Raw genomic sequence first — 16,625 nt, forward strand, 5'->3', positions numbered from 1 at the left:
AGTAGCTGGAAAGTGGACCTCTTGGTTCACAGCATGTCAGGTAAAATGCAATGGTTTTCTTTCTATCATCCGGAAAAGGTAAATAAATCCTTTGGCTTAAATAACAAGTATTTCTGCCCTTGTTAAGAGCATATTTTAATTAAAAAGCACCATCTGCCACTTGACAACATGCACAAATGATTCAGGTAATGTTTGGTGTAAGAGGATGAAATTTGACAGAAGGATGGACCTTTTAACAGTAAATAAGTAGCATTTTCAAGGGTTTGTCTAATATGGGAAGACCTTTTTGGACCAAACAGCTCAAGTAAAATTACTTTAATAGCTGAAAGGAGCATAATGGAGCAATTTCACAAGCTTTTGCATTTCCCTGGGCGATTATTGTAGGGCTTATTGCCATCTACACATTTAATTTTCTTTTTTTTTTTAGTTTGCTGTTGCTGACAAGAGGTTTATTCCTCTTGAATGTCTCAAGTAAATACTAATATAAACCAAGGAAGCCTAGCCATGTGAGGAGGAAGGCTGGCGAAGCCACAGGGGCCCGTCGAGGTGGCAGCACTGGCCGAGGTGGCTCCTTGGCACCTCCAGCGCCAGGCGGGGAGCATGAGGAGGGGGCAAACCTGCCTGCAGGAGACACAAAAGCACCTCCCGCATTTTACATTTTAAATCAACCAGAGGCAAGAGAGGCAACCTTCCCCCATGGAGCTCAGTCGCCATTTGACAACAAGCCTGCCTTTTCGTTCCCTTTAAATAGAAGAGGAGGCTACAGGTGCTAACACCTGAAATAACGCCCTGCCAGCTGTGTGCCTACCACACCGTTTTGTCACTACCGCAATGCTGGGCACACTTTATATTGCCAATGCCCTCATGCAACCGGGAGGCTTATGTAGGGGTACCTCTCTGGGGGATTTTAAGGAGTTTAGTGCCACCATTACGGTCCTGTTTTAACTCAGAAGCCTCATTAGTTGTAATATCTGACGCTGAGGATTTAACACGTCGTACTTGAATGAATTCCTCCCTCCTCACAGTCGTGGCGGCTCCGAGGGAGCCGAGGCCCGCCGCCGCGGCAGGCCGCGCGCCCCGGTGCCATGGCAACCAGCCGCAGCGCATTGTGGGCCGAGCCCGCCACCGCCCACCTGACGCGCCCGGCGCTCACGTGACGGCCGCTCACGTGATAGCGGCAGCGATGGCGGAGGAGGAGCGGGCGCTGCTGGGTCCCGCCGGCGGCGACGATGGCGGCGGCGGTTCTCTGGGCTCTCCCGGCTCTCCCCGTGCCCTGCCCGCCGTCTGCGACCCGCGGCGCCTGCCGCACCGCCTCCTCGTCCTCGCGCTCATGTGCTTCCTGGGTTTCGGTGGGTGGTGGTGGTGGTGGCGGCGGGCGGGGGTGGCGGGGCCTGGGGTGGTGCGGCCGAGCTCTGAGGCCTCCCCTTCTCCTTGCAGGCAGCTACTTCTGCTACGACAACCCGGCGGCGCTCCAAACCCAGATTCAACGGGTGAGTAGGTGTCTGGGGCGGGAAAGGGGTCATGGAGACCGGGGAGGTACGGGCCAGGTCAGGAAGTGTACTTGTTTCTACTTGGATACTTGTTCTGGGTCTCTGTGATTACTTTTTTTTTTTTAATTCCCCCCCCTTCTTTATGTAGGATATGAAGGTGAACACGGCTCAGTTCATGGCCCTCTATGCCTGGTACTCCTGGCCCAATGTGGTTCTTTGCTTCTTTGGAGGTTTTCTGATAGACAGAGTATTTGGAATACGGTAAGTGTGATGTTGGTCTCACTCATGTTCAGCGGATGGTAGACTTAAAGTGCATGTGAAGTATAGCCTTTATAATACAATTTTTTTTCAAATTGTAATAAGCTTTTTTCAAGTATTTTTTTTGCATGATCTAGGAATTTCCTCTGGTATAAATGAGCTTCCTTCCCTTCATGGCTTAAATAAAGTGGCATTCAAAAATGCCAGCCTGTACTACCTCCTTTTAAGGAAGCTGTCCAGCTGTAGCATTTATTGTGGAGACCTTTTATCAGTCTCCCCTTGTTTTCTTACTGTAGGTCTAGTATAGTGTTTTGTTGGAAAAAAAGAGTCTAACTATGCATTAAGTGATTTTATTTTTCTTGCAGGTTGGGCACTATAATATTTAGTGTCTTTGTTTGTGTTGGGCAGGTAAGTGCAAAGGAGAGGGTGAAGGATGGTATGTGTCTGAAGGTTCTCTACTAGGGGTGGGGAAAAAGCCCGGATGGCTTTGTGCGTAGTAGTGCGTGTTACAGTGGGGGGATAGGCAGGTGGAGAGAACCGAAATGGGAAAACCCTGATTTTTATTGCTGTAGTTGGGAACAGGTGGGATAACTGGGAACTGAGGACCCTGAAAGATGAGCGAAATAAGAATGGAAAGGAACCAAATGGTTTATCCGTTTGATGTGAAACTACGATGTAGGTGTATTTGGGTAGAGTATGATGACAAAGGTGAAGCGTGACTTGAGCCTCTAGAGGTGTTTTCTGAGTGCAGTTTCAGGGTGGGCCAGGCTGGACGTTGTGTAGCCAGCAGGATGATGAATAAGGCGGAGGGAGTAAAGGCAAAAATCTCTGATTAGGAAGTGGGTGTGAAGTATATCTGCAGGTCTGAGAAGGGAAAAGCATTTTTGTTTTTCTTTTGGGGGGGTTCTAGTTTGTTCTATACTTCAAATGTAAAATTATAACTTTTCCTTAAATGTTTGTGGCAGGTAATTTTTGCTTTGGGAGCACTACTTAATACTTTCTGGCTGATGGACATGGGCAGGTTTGTATTTGGGTAAGTCTAGAAGAGTAGAGTGTGTGCTTTCTGAGGTAAGGACTGTCTTTCTGGGTCCTAGAAAACTGCCTAAACCACGCACGTGTTTACATTCAGAGACAAAATAGTTGGATGTTGAGGCATCTATAAAGTTGAGGCGTGCAAGACCTTCAGTTGTATTCCCAGTCTAACTTCAAGTTAGAAAACAAAAACTAGGACTTTGCTGGTTGTTGAATTAGAACACAGGAAGTTCCGTTCAAATACACGGAAACACTTCTTTACGGTGAGGGTGACAGAGCACTGGCACAGGCTGCCCAGGGAGGTGGTGGAGTCCCCTTCCCTGGAGATTTTCAAGACCCGCCTGGATGCAGTCCTGAGTAATGTGCTCCGGGCAGTCCTGCTTTGGCAGGGGAGTTGGACTAGATGATCGCTAGAGGTCCCTTCCAACTCTGACAACTCTGTGATTCTGTGAATTCAGAAATTATGAAACTGGCCAAGTAAAGACATGCAGTAAGCTGATAAAACTGTGTTAGTCCTCCTTTTCTCTTAATTCTTACTTTCCTGAGTAAAAAGAATTCTTAGCAACAGTAAATGCTACAGGGCTCCTAGGGTGGTGAAAAATTAGAGTAAATGTCAGAAGAACTACCTTCAAGTTGTGAATGTGCCACAGCATAAAAATGTTAGAAAATGTGACTGACTGTATTGGGGTGTGGGCAGATGACTCTGTTAAATTCAGATTCTGGGGAAGATGCCTGGTTTTGATTTCATTTGGGTCAGGATCTGTACCACCTGGTTCTTTAATGAAGAGAAATGAGAAGCTGCTGCCCGTTGATTTAATTTCTGTAAATGACCAAAGGCAATTATTATTGTTCCTCGACTATTTAATATGCCTTGAACTCTTAATTATTGTTAAGACACTTCAGTTCTCTTTCCAATTGTCTTTAAGAACTTTGATTACTTGCATATATGCATTAGATCTACCTGTAGATAGATACATTTCTCTGAAATGCTGTCATCTTGGTATTGGCAGCAACTGTCTGCTGCTTTGTTGCTTTGCATGTTGCAAGTAATGTGTTTTCTTTTGTGCCTTCCTTCATTTTTAGGATAGGTGGAGAGTCCTTAGCAGTGGCACAAAACACGTATGCAGTCAGTTGGTTTAAAGGCAAGGAGTTAAACCTTGTGTTTGGACTACAACTAAGCATGGCAAGAATTGTAAGTGTAATACTTTATAGCTTTAATTCATAGACTTTAAGGTGTGTGGCTTGTCTCGGCAGTGAGACAGGTGAAAAAGAACATTTCTAGTGTGCCCTAGGGAGTTTTAATTAAAAATTGATATGAAATTTAAATTTAAAATGTTAAAAATTTTGTGGTGGATAGACAAAGGATACACGAGGAAGTGGGTTGATAAGGTTCCTTAGAACCCGTCAAACTTCTAAAGATGCCTGGTGGTTGTACTACTGTAGATTACTGGGTGGGACAGTCGCAGTGCTGCATTTCATCAGACTTACTGATTCTGGGCATCTCATAAAATGCTGGCTTAATGGAGTGTAGCTTGTGGCTCAGGGGCTAAGTGCAGGCTCTGGTAAATGAGCTGGGATGGCTGCTTGAAGAACTCCCGTCCATATCTGCTGTTGTGGGATGGTTTTGTCCCTGTTGCTAGTTCTGATAGGAACTGTGTGACTGCATCTCAGCTGCGCCGTTTTGGTTTGATGTAATCACTTAAACTGCTGCTTGAGGTGGGTTTACACCAAGCCGTGGGTGAAGAGAGTGGGGGCATGCCTCTCCTGTTAGGGGTCCTCTGCAGCAGCCTGTGGTATCTTAAACCACTGCAGGTATTTACCTCGGTAACAGAGTTAGCTTGTCACAGCTGGGTCTGGGCTGATGTTCAGGCTGTTGCTAATTAGCAGTTGCCTCATCTCAGCTGAACTGTAGTTAACTGTCTGTTGTTAGCCTGGGGATTGCAGCCATGGATCCCTTCTCTAGGGGGAGAAGGTGGTGGTGGGGGGAAAGTGGTTCTTCCTGGTGCCTATCAGGTGGGAATCCTCTTTGAATCCTGTTTGCTTTAACATGTGGTATTAAATTCCTCTTGGTTTATGAGCTAATGCAGTGTGTGATGTAGATTTACAGTGCTTCTAGTGACTCCATCAAAACACCGTTAAAGTTGTATAAAATTTCAGTTTGTGACTGTATATTATTGTTGCAATGGTTAATTTGTTAAACACTGACCCAACCAGCAGGGAATAATTTTGTCATTGTTGCTGGTGGTTTATGTTCCCTGTGTAGCATTTTACCTGTTTGTTTTAAACACCGTGCAATAAGCAGTCTGCCTAATGTTCCTTTTGAATCCATGTAACTGTGAAATACGTTCTTCACATGAGTCTGTTCTGCCTAGGGGAGCACAGTGAACATGAATATCATGGGATGGATATACTCTAGAGTTCGAGATCTTCTGGGGTATACTGGTCCCAGTACTCTTGGGTTAACTCTCATGATAGGTCAGTAATACTTTGAATTGATGTCACCTGCTGTTTTAGGCTTCTGAATTTGAACAGCATGTGTATGTGTTAATGATTTCTTACTAACTTGAAAGTAGGGCGAATATATGTGAGACTAGGAAGAGCAATTCAAATACTGTTTGTATCAATGGCCGATGTTCTCGTGTAGAGTGTGTGATTTACTGCGTCTGGTGAAATGCTGTGTGATTTTTGTGGTTGCCAAATTCAAGTTTGTATCTTACGGAGAGGAAACATTATACATGCTTTGACTAAAAGACAGGATTGAAAAAAAACTTCTGAAAGGTGTCATGTCAAAGCTTGCTCGGAACTGTTAGATGTGTAAAAGTGAAATTTCAACTGCTTTAGGATCTTTGTTCCTTTCCTTAAGAGCCATGGGTATTAAGGCCCAGGCTTTGTTTCTGTCATTACAAGGTACAGCTCAGGAGCTTGGCTGTGCTGAGTGGGGGTGGTGGTAGTGTTTTAAATAAAATAAATGTAGCTACATGTTTGTACTCTAGTTCAAGGCAGGTGTCTCTCATGTGGCAGGTTTCAGTATTTACTTTATTCTTTGAATTGAACAGCTATTAAGTCTTATACGTAAAGACAAACTGGTGTTAAACTTAGATCATATTAGATATGTAAAGGTACGCTACGCTAATTGTGCCTCCAAATTACTACTCAAGTCAACAGCTAAATGTGTCACATTGCCTTCTTGCAGGTGGTGTAACGTGTCTCTTTTCACTGACCTGTGCGTTAATCCTCGCTTATCTGGACAAGAGGGCGCAGAAGCTGCTTTGTAAAGAGCAGGGGAAAACGGGTGAGTGGCGTGGCTGAACCTGCCTTGGGCTTCATTCTTTCATTCTGGAGCAGACCCTTCCAGTCACTCTGTGCAGGTTTGCATTTTGTGTAATTCAGTGGCTGCTCGTTAACATCTTTTTCACAGTTAAAGCTATAACTTTTAGTTCATTTTTATATCAGTAGGAAGCTTTGTAGCTTTAAACAGTAGTTTACAGGCAGATGCAGTATCATCTGTTTTTCTTTATAAAGCATGTGGAGAGCCTCCCAGTTCACACCAATTTGATCCATGCCATTGCCTCTGGTACTTCTTTTTGTTGGAATTGGTCTTATTTCCTTTAATAGGTGTGCAAAACCATGCAGCTCTTCTCCATCAATGTGTGATGTTTTGAGTTTTCTGGGGGGGGAGGGATTTAGACCAATTAAAAAACCTAAATTTGAGATCTGAGTAAAAGCATATAATATGAGGCTTCAGAGGTGAATTTTGCTAGCTGATTAAACATTTTCTTGAAAAAGTGGTTTGTATTTAATTCTGCTGCAGAAAGACTTTCAGAGGCTTTAGGGAACTTGTACATCCAGCTTAATACAAGAGAGACAATTTGTTCTTGACTCTGGCATTGTTGATTTAGGACTTGTATATTCTTAACTGACTCTCACTCTGTAAACTTTAAACGAGAGAGTAGATAGTGTCAGGAATGTGTGCTTTAGACTTGAGATCACCTTAATGTTTATTCAGTGTGGATGGATTTCAGGTATGCTTATGCTCACTGGAACAATGTTGTCTCTTTCTCTACTCCAGGTGAAGTGATTAAGCTAACGGATGTGAAGGACTTCTCTTTGTCCCTGTGGCTTATATTTGTAATCTGTGTCTGTTACTATGCAGCGGTTTTTCCTTTCATTGGACTTGGAAAGTAAGTCTCTCGCTTATGTAGCTATTCCCCTTGAATTTGGCCAGGGTTTTAACTAGCTGCTTGTAAAGGGAGAGGCGCGGGCTAATATTTAAGAATCCCAGACGGCTACAGAGACACTGGTCTCCCGGCAAGGCTGTGCTGTGGTTTGTCGTTTCTTCTGTGGCATTGTTTGCTATACTTGTGATACAAAACAACTCTAACAGTTTTCTCATCTGCTGAGCTTTGTGGAAAGTACCGTTGCTTGGCATAGACTGAGTTGTCAGAACTCAAAAGCATAATGCGTGCTCTGTTTCCTGATTAAAACTTGATACAGATTTAAAGCGTGGCGTGAGTTTTGGTGTGGAAAGCTGTGGACAGCTGTCATGTGGCATTCCTTCCACACTCATAAGCTATGGACTTGCAGTCCTGAGTAACGTGCTCCGGGCAATCGTTCTTTGTCAGGGGAGTTGGACTAGATGATCTCTAGAGGTCCCTTCCAACTCTGAAGATTCCGTGAGTGTGAGGTGGGGGCTTAAATGGAGTTACAATTTCGGAACTGAAATTCTCTTACTGTGCTGACTTTGGTATATATGAAGCTGAAACTTGAAGGATTTTGAACCATGACTTGATCTAATAGCTCACTCAGATGGGCTTTGAATATACTTGGAATTAGAAACGGATCTTTTGAGCTTAATGCATGTTTTATGGGAGATGAAAAAGTCTGAGATGATTTGGAGAGACCTTCCAGTCAGTGATGCAGGTGCCTATTTTTGGCTTGTGCTTGTATTCTACATGTTCTCACTTTGGTCTCTTACCGTATGCACATGGCTGATGTCTCATTGTTGGGTTACATGTTGGTTATGTACTTTGGAGGTTTTCCGCAAAGTGTTGTTTGAATAGTCCTTAGGCAAAAATTTGTAGAGTCTGATAATAAGCTCCTAAATGCCTTATAAATGAGGATCTGTGATGGGATGTTTACGTCAAAGCTATATAGGTATATTTAAGTGTTTCCTATAAACTAGGTTTCTGTGTCTTTACTTTGTCTAGCTTAATTTTTCTTTTTTATCATAAAGTATGCATTTTCTGAAATATGTGTTTTTTTTTTTTTTAGGGTTTTCTTTATTGAGAAATTCAGATTCTCATCTCAAGAAGCAAGTGCAATTAACAGGTACATTGTGGTTGAGTTAACAAGTAACTATTGCTGTGTTCTAGGGGGCGTTTGTATCTCTGGGCTCTGACCATGTGGGAAGAGATTTGGGATCTACTGTTGGAGGTGGTGACTTGCATTTAAGTGAACAGATTTCACATGGCCCAAGGCATAATAGGGAGGTGTGGGGATTTGTTTAAATAGAAATGTTCTAGGTGTTCCCATTGAGGAATCGGAAAGAAAAGGCTCTGTCTGTAGGGTATTAGTTTGGTATTCGGTGATTCTGTTCTGAGTGATAGAAACAGTTTAAGAGCAGCACTAAATGAACTAAATTTTCCTAGTTTGAAGATGAATTTGTGATGGAGCAAAAAACCAAACAAATAAAAACCACCACCAACAAACACACTCGCTGGTATATGATTCCAAGAGCTCTTAGTATGTCACTATTTCCTTGGATGTCGAATGTTTTCATGTCCTCAGACCTTTTGGGAATTTTGAGTTCTGGAGTCTGTTGTTTAGGGTTTGGTTGTTCGTTCTTGCCGTGGTTTTTCTTACGGCCTCACGAGTAAGAAGAGAATATGGTGTTTTATCTGGAGAAGCTTGTATTGTGTAACGCCTACGGCTGTCCGTGGCTAGATAGTGTTCAGTTCTCTTGTTTTTATTCTTTTGTAGTATTGTGTATATCATATCGGCGCCCATGTCCCCAGTCTTTGGATTCCTGGTGGATAAACTTGGAAAGAATATCATCTGGGTTTTATGTGCTGTAGTAACTACACTTGCTTCTCACATTATGTTGGCTTTTACCTTTTGGAACCCCTGGATAGCAATGGTAACTAATTCTCTGAGACTTATAGCTAAATGTGATAAAATAAGAAATGGAGTTGATGGTGAATTATTCGGCATAAGTTGCCACTGTCTTCTGACTGTTTAGGTAGTCCTCAAAGCCTATTTTGATGTCGCTGACTTTAAGAAGGATATACTTTGTGAAACTGAGTTTAAAACTAAAGATGGTGAAAAAGCAAAGAATGCATAATACAGGCAAGATTACTATGGGCTATCTGTGGCCTAAAGATAACACTTTTTGGGTTTTGGTGTTTTGTGGAGGGAGGCAGTAGTTATGCACGTGTGTTTTGAAGTGGAAAAGACTGGCTGCTGCAGTCTGCAGCAGTAATTCCATAGTTTAGTGCAAAAGGGCATTCAGCTGCTTAGGAAGGATGGGATTAGACCGGAGGGCTGTGTGGAGTGGCGATTCCTCGTCCCTTCGGAGATGGCCTCAATTCATCCCAGTATCTGTGGTTCAGTGGTGCCGTGTTGCAGAGGTCTGCTCTCGTGCTTCACGGACACTCCTTACATTAGCTATTGCTAGATTACTCTGCTAGCTGCTCCCTTTTCTCCTAAAACTTGTTCTTTTGGTGTAGTTCTGAAGCTGATTACTATTACTTAAACTGTCTCTAATGTGCTGTATTGGATTGCGGTAAACGTCAATAAAAATATTTGTTATTAACTTCCCCTTCCTGGAGCAGATTCCCTGAGAAACTGTTTTTGAACTGAGGTTTCCAGGCTTAAATACGGGGCTCACCAGTGTAGCAGGGTTTAAAAACAGGTTCTTTGTTTTTCAGGTATCTTTCTAGTGAGTTGCAGCATTGCTCTCTCTCCCTCTAGGTATTCAAGTCAGGCTCTTTACTCGCTGCTAATTAGACAGGGTTTAGTTTGTGAGTTGCTCCTGGAAAAAAAGTTCCATCTCCTAAATGTGCATATTTTATTTAGAACAGTATTGCAAAAAGTGTTACTTTGGCTCTTTTTTTTTTTCTTTCCCTTTTGGGAGAAGGGGAAAACCAATATGTTCATTTATTAGAACTTTACAGCAAAAATGCATCTTGTCTAACACCTCTTTACTTATTTGTCTTTCACCAGTGTTTGCTGGGAGTGGCCTACTCGTTGCTTGCCTGTGCCCTGTGGCCCATGGTGGCCTTTGTTGTCCCGGAACACCAGTTGGGAACTGCTTATGGTTTGTAAGTACTTAAATCTGTCTGTGCCGCTCGACAGCGAGCGTGTCCCGATACTATTGCACCACTGAATATCGGGCAGTTCCAACACATTAATGGTTCCTAATTCCCCCAAGTTCATTCCAGCAGGAAGTCTTGCGTCGTTTCAGGATGTGAGTGTGTGGTAGAGCACAGGGCTGTGGTGGATGCGCAGAGACTTCCGCACACATGCGGAGTCATGACTCTGTCATGTTCATAACAAATGAGGAGAAGTTAATCTTACTGTTTGTTCAGTGCCTCTAATGATTTTTTTTCTTCAAAAATAAACTTCTGCGCAATGGTAATCCCTTGTTTCTGTGTCAGCATGCAGTCTATCCAGAATCTCGGTCTGGCAATTATCGCTATAGCAGCTGGGATGATTCTGGACACAAGAGGATACTTGTTTCTTGAAGTCTTCTTCAGTGCTTGTGTTTGCTGTAAGTACTAAAAACTCTGAAAGTGGATTCTGTACATTCAGGAAGCTTTATTAGGCTTTTTTTTTCTCTGTATTTCTTGTAAAACAGTAACAGCTCGTTTCTTACCGTTAGATGGAGGCTTCAGCTGGGGCAACGTTGAAAGTAACTCAAACCTAGTCAAGTGTTTTGTGGTTTTCTTGAAGCGATTTAGTGTAAGTAGTTTCAGTGTTTAAAAAAAAAAAAAGTGAGTAAAAGTGTAGATGAGTGATACTCCTAAAGGCTATGTTTATGAGGGCTGTTATTAATGTAACTAAAATAACCTTTTCTGAGTTATCGTGCTACTTATGAGCATAGTGGAATTTTCAAAAGCAGTTAAGACATGCTGCAGGCAAAAGTCTCCCCTCAATTACAATTGTCATGAATAATCTTAGTTGTTTGGTTGTATGTTAAGCTGTTCTTCTATTATTGTTGTAATTTATTGTCAGCTAAAACTGTTCCCTGTTTGTTTTAGTGTCACTGATAGCTGTGGTCATGCTGTATTTTGTCAATCACCTCACAGGTAAGTGTTTTCAGCTTCTCTTGATACTTGTTTTTATCATAATTCTTGATGTTATCAAGCCGAACTGCTTACAGGTGGTGTTGTATGGTCCTGTGTCAGGTGCTGTAGCTCACGGCTTTGGTACCAGGAGCATCTCTCGATGAGGCCTCTCCTTGTAACATCGCCTTTGTAGATGCTGCAGTGTGTAATTCCCTGAACCTTGCTGTGATGTTAAATCTCGCCAGCAGGGCAGTGGTACCTGTCCCTTCAGCTGACATGAACAAACGTGTGGCATATTCTGCAACTTTTTCTAAACTGTGTATGAAACTTGACTGTATATGTATCTGCAAATATAAAAACTTAATTCTGTAAACTTTCCTTCAAATAGCAGTGTTCTTTCACAACTGCTTTTCTGAAGCAGTGACTACTGAAAGGTCTGGAAAGGCTATTACTTTGTTGCTTTCAAAGTTGCTTCCGCTTTCTTTAGTTTTATGGGGTGTTATGGTGAGTTGTAAAGAAACTTCACTGTTACTGAACGGAAAACTGGATCAGGCTGGAGAGCTTAGTTTGGGTCCTGGTTTTGCTTGCTCGGTTGATGATGAACACGTTGCTCTTTCTCTTTACCTGGTTTCTGCTTTTGTAAAATGACTCCACTGATTTCTTTTGTCAAGTGCTCTGAGAAATTCTGTAATGAGATATGATATCAAAAATTTTAAATGTTAAAAGTTTCAAAGTGTATATTTCTTCTGTTGCAGGTGGTGATCTCAACTGGTCTGCGAAGAAAAGAGAAAAACTACAAAAAGTAGCTGCAACTGAGTAAGTATAAAGAACAGTGTCCATAGGAAATGTTTAACCTGAAGTAATTAAGTAGATTACTGTCTGAAGTCAGTCTCTTTTGTAGGTCTGCCATTTGTATTGAATGTTATTTTCTTTCTTACCAGTTAGTAGAATTTCATATTCCTGCCTCCTGTGGATGAATAACTAGAGGAAGTAGCAGTTAACCAGGTGTCCTTTCCTGCACTCTTCCCTGCCACTTTTCTTTATTTCAGTGGCCTTCCAACTGAGTGGAACTGAAGTGTGTTTAAAAAAAAAAAATATGTTATATTGCTTATTTAAAAATGTGCTTATTTATATGGTGTGTACCTGACCCGGTCAGCAGCAAACATTACAATGCATGGACCAATTTTTTTAAGTGTCATTAAAAGCTAAATGTCTGTTCAGTAGAAACTACACTCCTGTCACTTCCCCTCCTGTTTCAGCTTGCTCCTCTTGCAGTCTTATTTAGGAATCTTAATTCAACTTGTCTCTGGGCTTGAGTCTAAATTGCTAATGTGAAACTCAGTTTGTGGTCAGATCTGTCTCGTAAATGTTATTGATTAGAGTGAAAAGTTTCCATTTTTAGAAAGCAAATGGGGCAGGGGTATTTCCATACAGAGGAATCCCCTCCTTTTAAAATGAAATGGAGCGCTTGAGGCAGGCTTAGGGCAGAAATTGTCAAGATAAGAAAAAATTTTGACAGTTCATCCAGTTAAGCATTCTGTGGGAGACTTGTAGGTGCTGCTTTCCTTGCTACAGAAATGAGGACAGTGACGCTCTTCAGAACAGTAACTTAAAAAAATGCCCTTCCTTGGTCGTGACGAGTTAAGTGTCCACTGCTGTGCATAGCCCTAACAGCTGGAGTTGGGTACTCTTGCTCTTTGAGTGGTGTTTGAGCAAACATGAAGGTATCGGTCACCTGCTCTTGGGATGTTCTCGGGCACTGCGTTTGTCCCCTCTGCACAGTAGAAAGTTTACTTGTTATTTGTTTGCTCTCCAAGAAAGCCAAATGAGGGGTAAAGCTCTCGATGGGTATCATATGCTGTACAAGGGAGTCAGACACTGGATTAGTCTTAGAACCTCCAAAATAATTGCCTTGTAGTGGGGGAAGAGGGAAGAAAAAGCATTGTATGGCAAAGTCCATTAAGAGATGTCACCTCAAAGGCAAAACAAGAGACCCTTCCACGCCAGCTTCTCCGTTATCTACTTAGCTGGGTAGGAATTTTTTTTTTTTTTTTAAGTAGACATAATGTAAAATCTGTCTGTCAGACTGAGTTGGGGCAGCTTAGTTTGTCCTGATGATCATGTTGAAGATGCTTCTTCTAGTGCTGTCTCAGCACCCAAAAATTATGTTGCCTTTTCCTAATTCTAATTAGTGCTGTGAGGATTACAAATATGTGCCTTGGAGAATGTATGAAGTCTCGGTTAATTCATTGATTACTTCTTTTTAAATATATTTAAAGCAAATCCTTAATTTCCTTAAGGATAGAACAAGTCTAAGAAATCTGAGGTCCTCCTCTGATCTAAATTTGTTTTGGTGAAATTGTGATTGAGAGCTGTTGGAGAGGGCAGAGTATGTGTGTTTCATGACTCTATTCATAGTTTAACATTTCTCATGTGAAAGAGTAAGTCAGTATGCAGCGAGTCGCAGCTTTCAAGATAACATCTGTAGCATTCAAGCTGCTTGTGTGTGAACAACACAGAATTTTTCTTTTGAAATGCTTTTTGTTCTGACCCAGTTCAGCTCAGTGAGGCTCTTCAGGCGAATGAGCTTCAAGACCTGTAATGTTGTTGGAATTCTTTACTTCTTAACTACCTTTCACCTGCGGATATTATACATCTCACAGCTTATAAGTTTGTTCCAAATAAATACTTTGATAACAAGACGTCTCTTATAAAGGGACTTCATGGACTTCTCTAAAACCGGACTGTGTAACTGTCCATATGATAATAATTGAGTTAGTATCAAATAAACAAGGTCAACGAGGTCTAGCTGGGTGACTTGTGGGGTTTAACGTAGTTTGGTTTCTTGTCCTAATTTGTGGGCTTTCTGTACCTCAGTGCTGAGGAAACGAAAACCTCGCTGGACCTGGTGAGCATGCTACCTTAGTTGTGATCCAGCCAAAAGGTCGCAGCCAGATTTTAATACAAATGCAAGAAAAAAAACCCCAACACCTTGTAGCCAGGAGTAAAGGAATTCTGTATCCGAATAAAGCTGCTTTTCAATCTGCCTGGCCCCTGTGGGATGCGCGTAACGCTTCCAGTATTTACTGTGGAAGATGGCTTTGTATTAGGGTTTGCTGTGGGATACAGTGTCTTAGAACAATATTTTCAGTAATTTTTATTACAATGTTTTTTGCAGAAAAGAAATTTGAATAGCAAATATCATCCAGAAGTGGGGAGCGTTTGATCAGCATCATGGCAACTTGAAGAATTATAGTGTTGTTTAGTTTGGTGGTCAGCACTGGACAGTAGTTCTTTGGAAAAGAAACTAACGTGCTGGGGATTTTACCGTAAATGGCTAAATTTTATGCTTTGTAACCAGTTTTAACTAATGCCAAATCATCTCTTAATTTGAGCAGAATGGGTTTACAGCGTTTTACGCTGTGTTTAAGCTCTGCCGTTGGAGAGGGTACTCTGCAACCCAAGACAAACCTGTTCATCTTGGGATAAAGACTCGTATAAAGCGTCTTCTACATGCAGCGCTACCGTTTTGGTGGGGGTGGAGACTTCTTAACGTAACGGCATTTTACCTTCTGTAATAAGGCTCATTGCTTTACAGAGCTTAGAAACGGGTCACAGTTACTACTTTTGTCACTGTCTTAATGCAAACCACTGTCTTAAGTGTATTTAGAGCGACAACGCTCTGGTCACATAGTGACTCTTGTAGGAGACTGCTGTTAATTCTGAAGACTGCTGAGCAGTCTTTTGTTTGCATTTTTCACAATTGATTCTTTTTGTATTGTAATCTTTATTTTAAGGAGTGAAAGCTTGTTTAATAAAGAGATAGTAAAAACTGTTACGAAAGCTCACTGAGCGTGTTGTAATCTGTGAAAACCAAAAGGTTTATCTTTCTACTGAAGTCTTGCAATCTAAATAAAAGGAAACTGCAGAAAACAGCCTCTCTCTTTCTTTACGCTGAATTAGAGTAATCCATATGCATCTCTTAATCTCTTTTAATCTGATATCCAGTATTCATCTGTAAATGTTACAAGCTGCTTCTAGTTATTAAAAGTAGAACTTGTGTGCATACGCAAGATAAAGTTGCTTGGGTTTGCACTCCTCAGTGCAAATATCTTAAACCAATTTTCTTTTCCAGAGCAGAAGAACAAGAGAGACTCAGACGTCAAAATGAAGATGACTTGGCTAAATTACAGCCAAAAGCTGATGACTTTAGTTTAAGGAATAAATACCTCTCCAAACTAGGCGCTCAGGTATTAGTAACAAAGTAGGGGTGTTAATAAGGAAGAGCAGAACCATGAGATGTTTATTTTGTGTGTTGTTTGAAATGGCCAACAAATCAACCTCCGATTAGAATGCTAAATGTGTGTGCTCAGAAATGAAGCCTCACCAATGGAAATTAAAAATCTAATGAAGAGAATGAATCAAGGGCTGGCGGATCGAATAAGTTGAGGAGCAGGCTTCTTACGATGCGTGATTTTTTTTTTTTTTTAATTTTATTTTTTTTGCAGCTACCAGATAATTACTCTTCCTATTTATCGACAATGGTGCACAGAAGCGTGTTGAAATAGCATCTTGCCCCACTTGCGAAAGCAGAAATACATTGAAGTTCCTACTACACAAAGCTGTTTCCAGTACTGACAACTGCCACAGCAAAAGCAGAATGATGCAGCATGCTTTTCTGCAAGCATAGATCCTATTTTTAAAATACTTGGCTTAAGCTCTCCCTCCGCACCGTGGGTAAATAACGCAGGTACCAATGAAGGACCATCTGGCTGTTTATTTGAACCCGTGAGCTCTGTACTACGCCCTCCCGTCTCGAATACCCAGCGAGTAGCTCGAGCCGATGGAAATGTGGAAGCTTTGTCTTGGTAATCCAATTGCTGTGAAAGTGAGCCTCCACGTAGGTATGGGTTATTTATCCCCCCAGGTTGGACAGCTTGATTACCACGTTGGAAATGGTCTGTTTCATTTTTCTTATAGGAAAAAAACAAACAAACAAAAAAAAACAAACAAACAAAAAAAAAACCAACCAAACAAACAAACTTAAGGAAGGCCTACCTTTTTATTTTGGTCCTAGCAAGTATTTCGGAGGAAACCAAACGATACGATTTCATTGTTGCCGCTCAAAAAACGCTAGCCCTGGGATTTAAAACCAGGTCACAGGCTTAGCAGTAAACCTCATGCAAGTCCTGATTAATGTGAAAACTGGGGTATTTTTAAGAGGTGGCGACTGAAAATGATGAGAAGGTTTAAATGCGAGAACTGAAGTTGGGCGTTCAGTGGAAAAATGTTCAATTTCATAATGAAATGTAACGCTTTCCCCTCATTCCCGTGGAAGGCGTGTTGCTGAATAGCTAGTTACTAGCATCTACCCCCGAACGTGTTTTTCATTGTTTTTAGTCATGGTAGACAAACTATTCCTCAACTAAGCTGATCTTACTTTAAAAGGCAAGAGCATCTGGCTTTGGGGGGCAGTAGCTGCAGCGAACGCAGAGCGGCCGTACAGGTGGAGGATAGGGCACGCGGGGGTGAGCCAGCGTTCCTCGGCTGACTTCAGGGA

General features: G+C 41.8%; 1 protein-coding gene across 1 annotated transcript; it reads left to right on the forward strand.

Moving 5' to 3' along the window:
- The first annotated feature begins 1,182 nt into the window (after positions 1-1,182).
- Positions 1,183-16,049, forward strand: MFSD1 (major facilitator superfamily domain containing 1). Its single transcript, XM_082487050.1, has 17 exons — positions 1,183-1,349; positions 1,438-1,490; positions 1,639-1,751; positions 2,114-2,156; positions 2,714-2,781; positions 3,864-3,972; positions 5,153-5,255; positions 5,974-6,072; positions 6,850-6,961; positions 8,052-8,108; positions 8,760-8,916; positions 10,002-10,099; positions 10,436-10,548; positions 11,039-11,086; positions 11,821-11,881; positions 15,201-15,315; positions 15,574-16,049. The coding sequence occupies exons 1-17, from the start codon at positions 1,184-1,186 to the stop codon at positions 15,631-15,633; spliced, it is 1,575 nt and encodes a 524-aa protein (XP_082343176.1). The 5' UTR covers position 1,183; the 3' UTR covers positions 15,634-16,049.
- Positions 16,050-16,625: the final 576 nt, after the last annotated feature.

This window comes from Vanellus vanellus (assembly GCF_965231255.1).
Source record: "Vanellus vanellus genome assembly, chromosome: 8".
In the NCBI taxonomy this organism is placed as follows: domain Eukaryota; kingdom Metazoa; phylum Chordata; class Aves; order Charadriiformes; family Charadriidae; genus Vanellus; species Vanellus vanellus.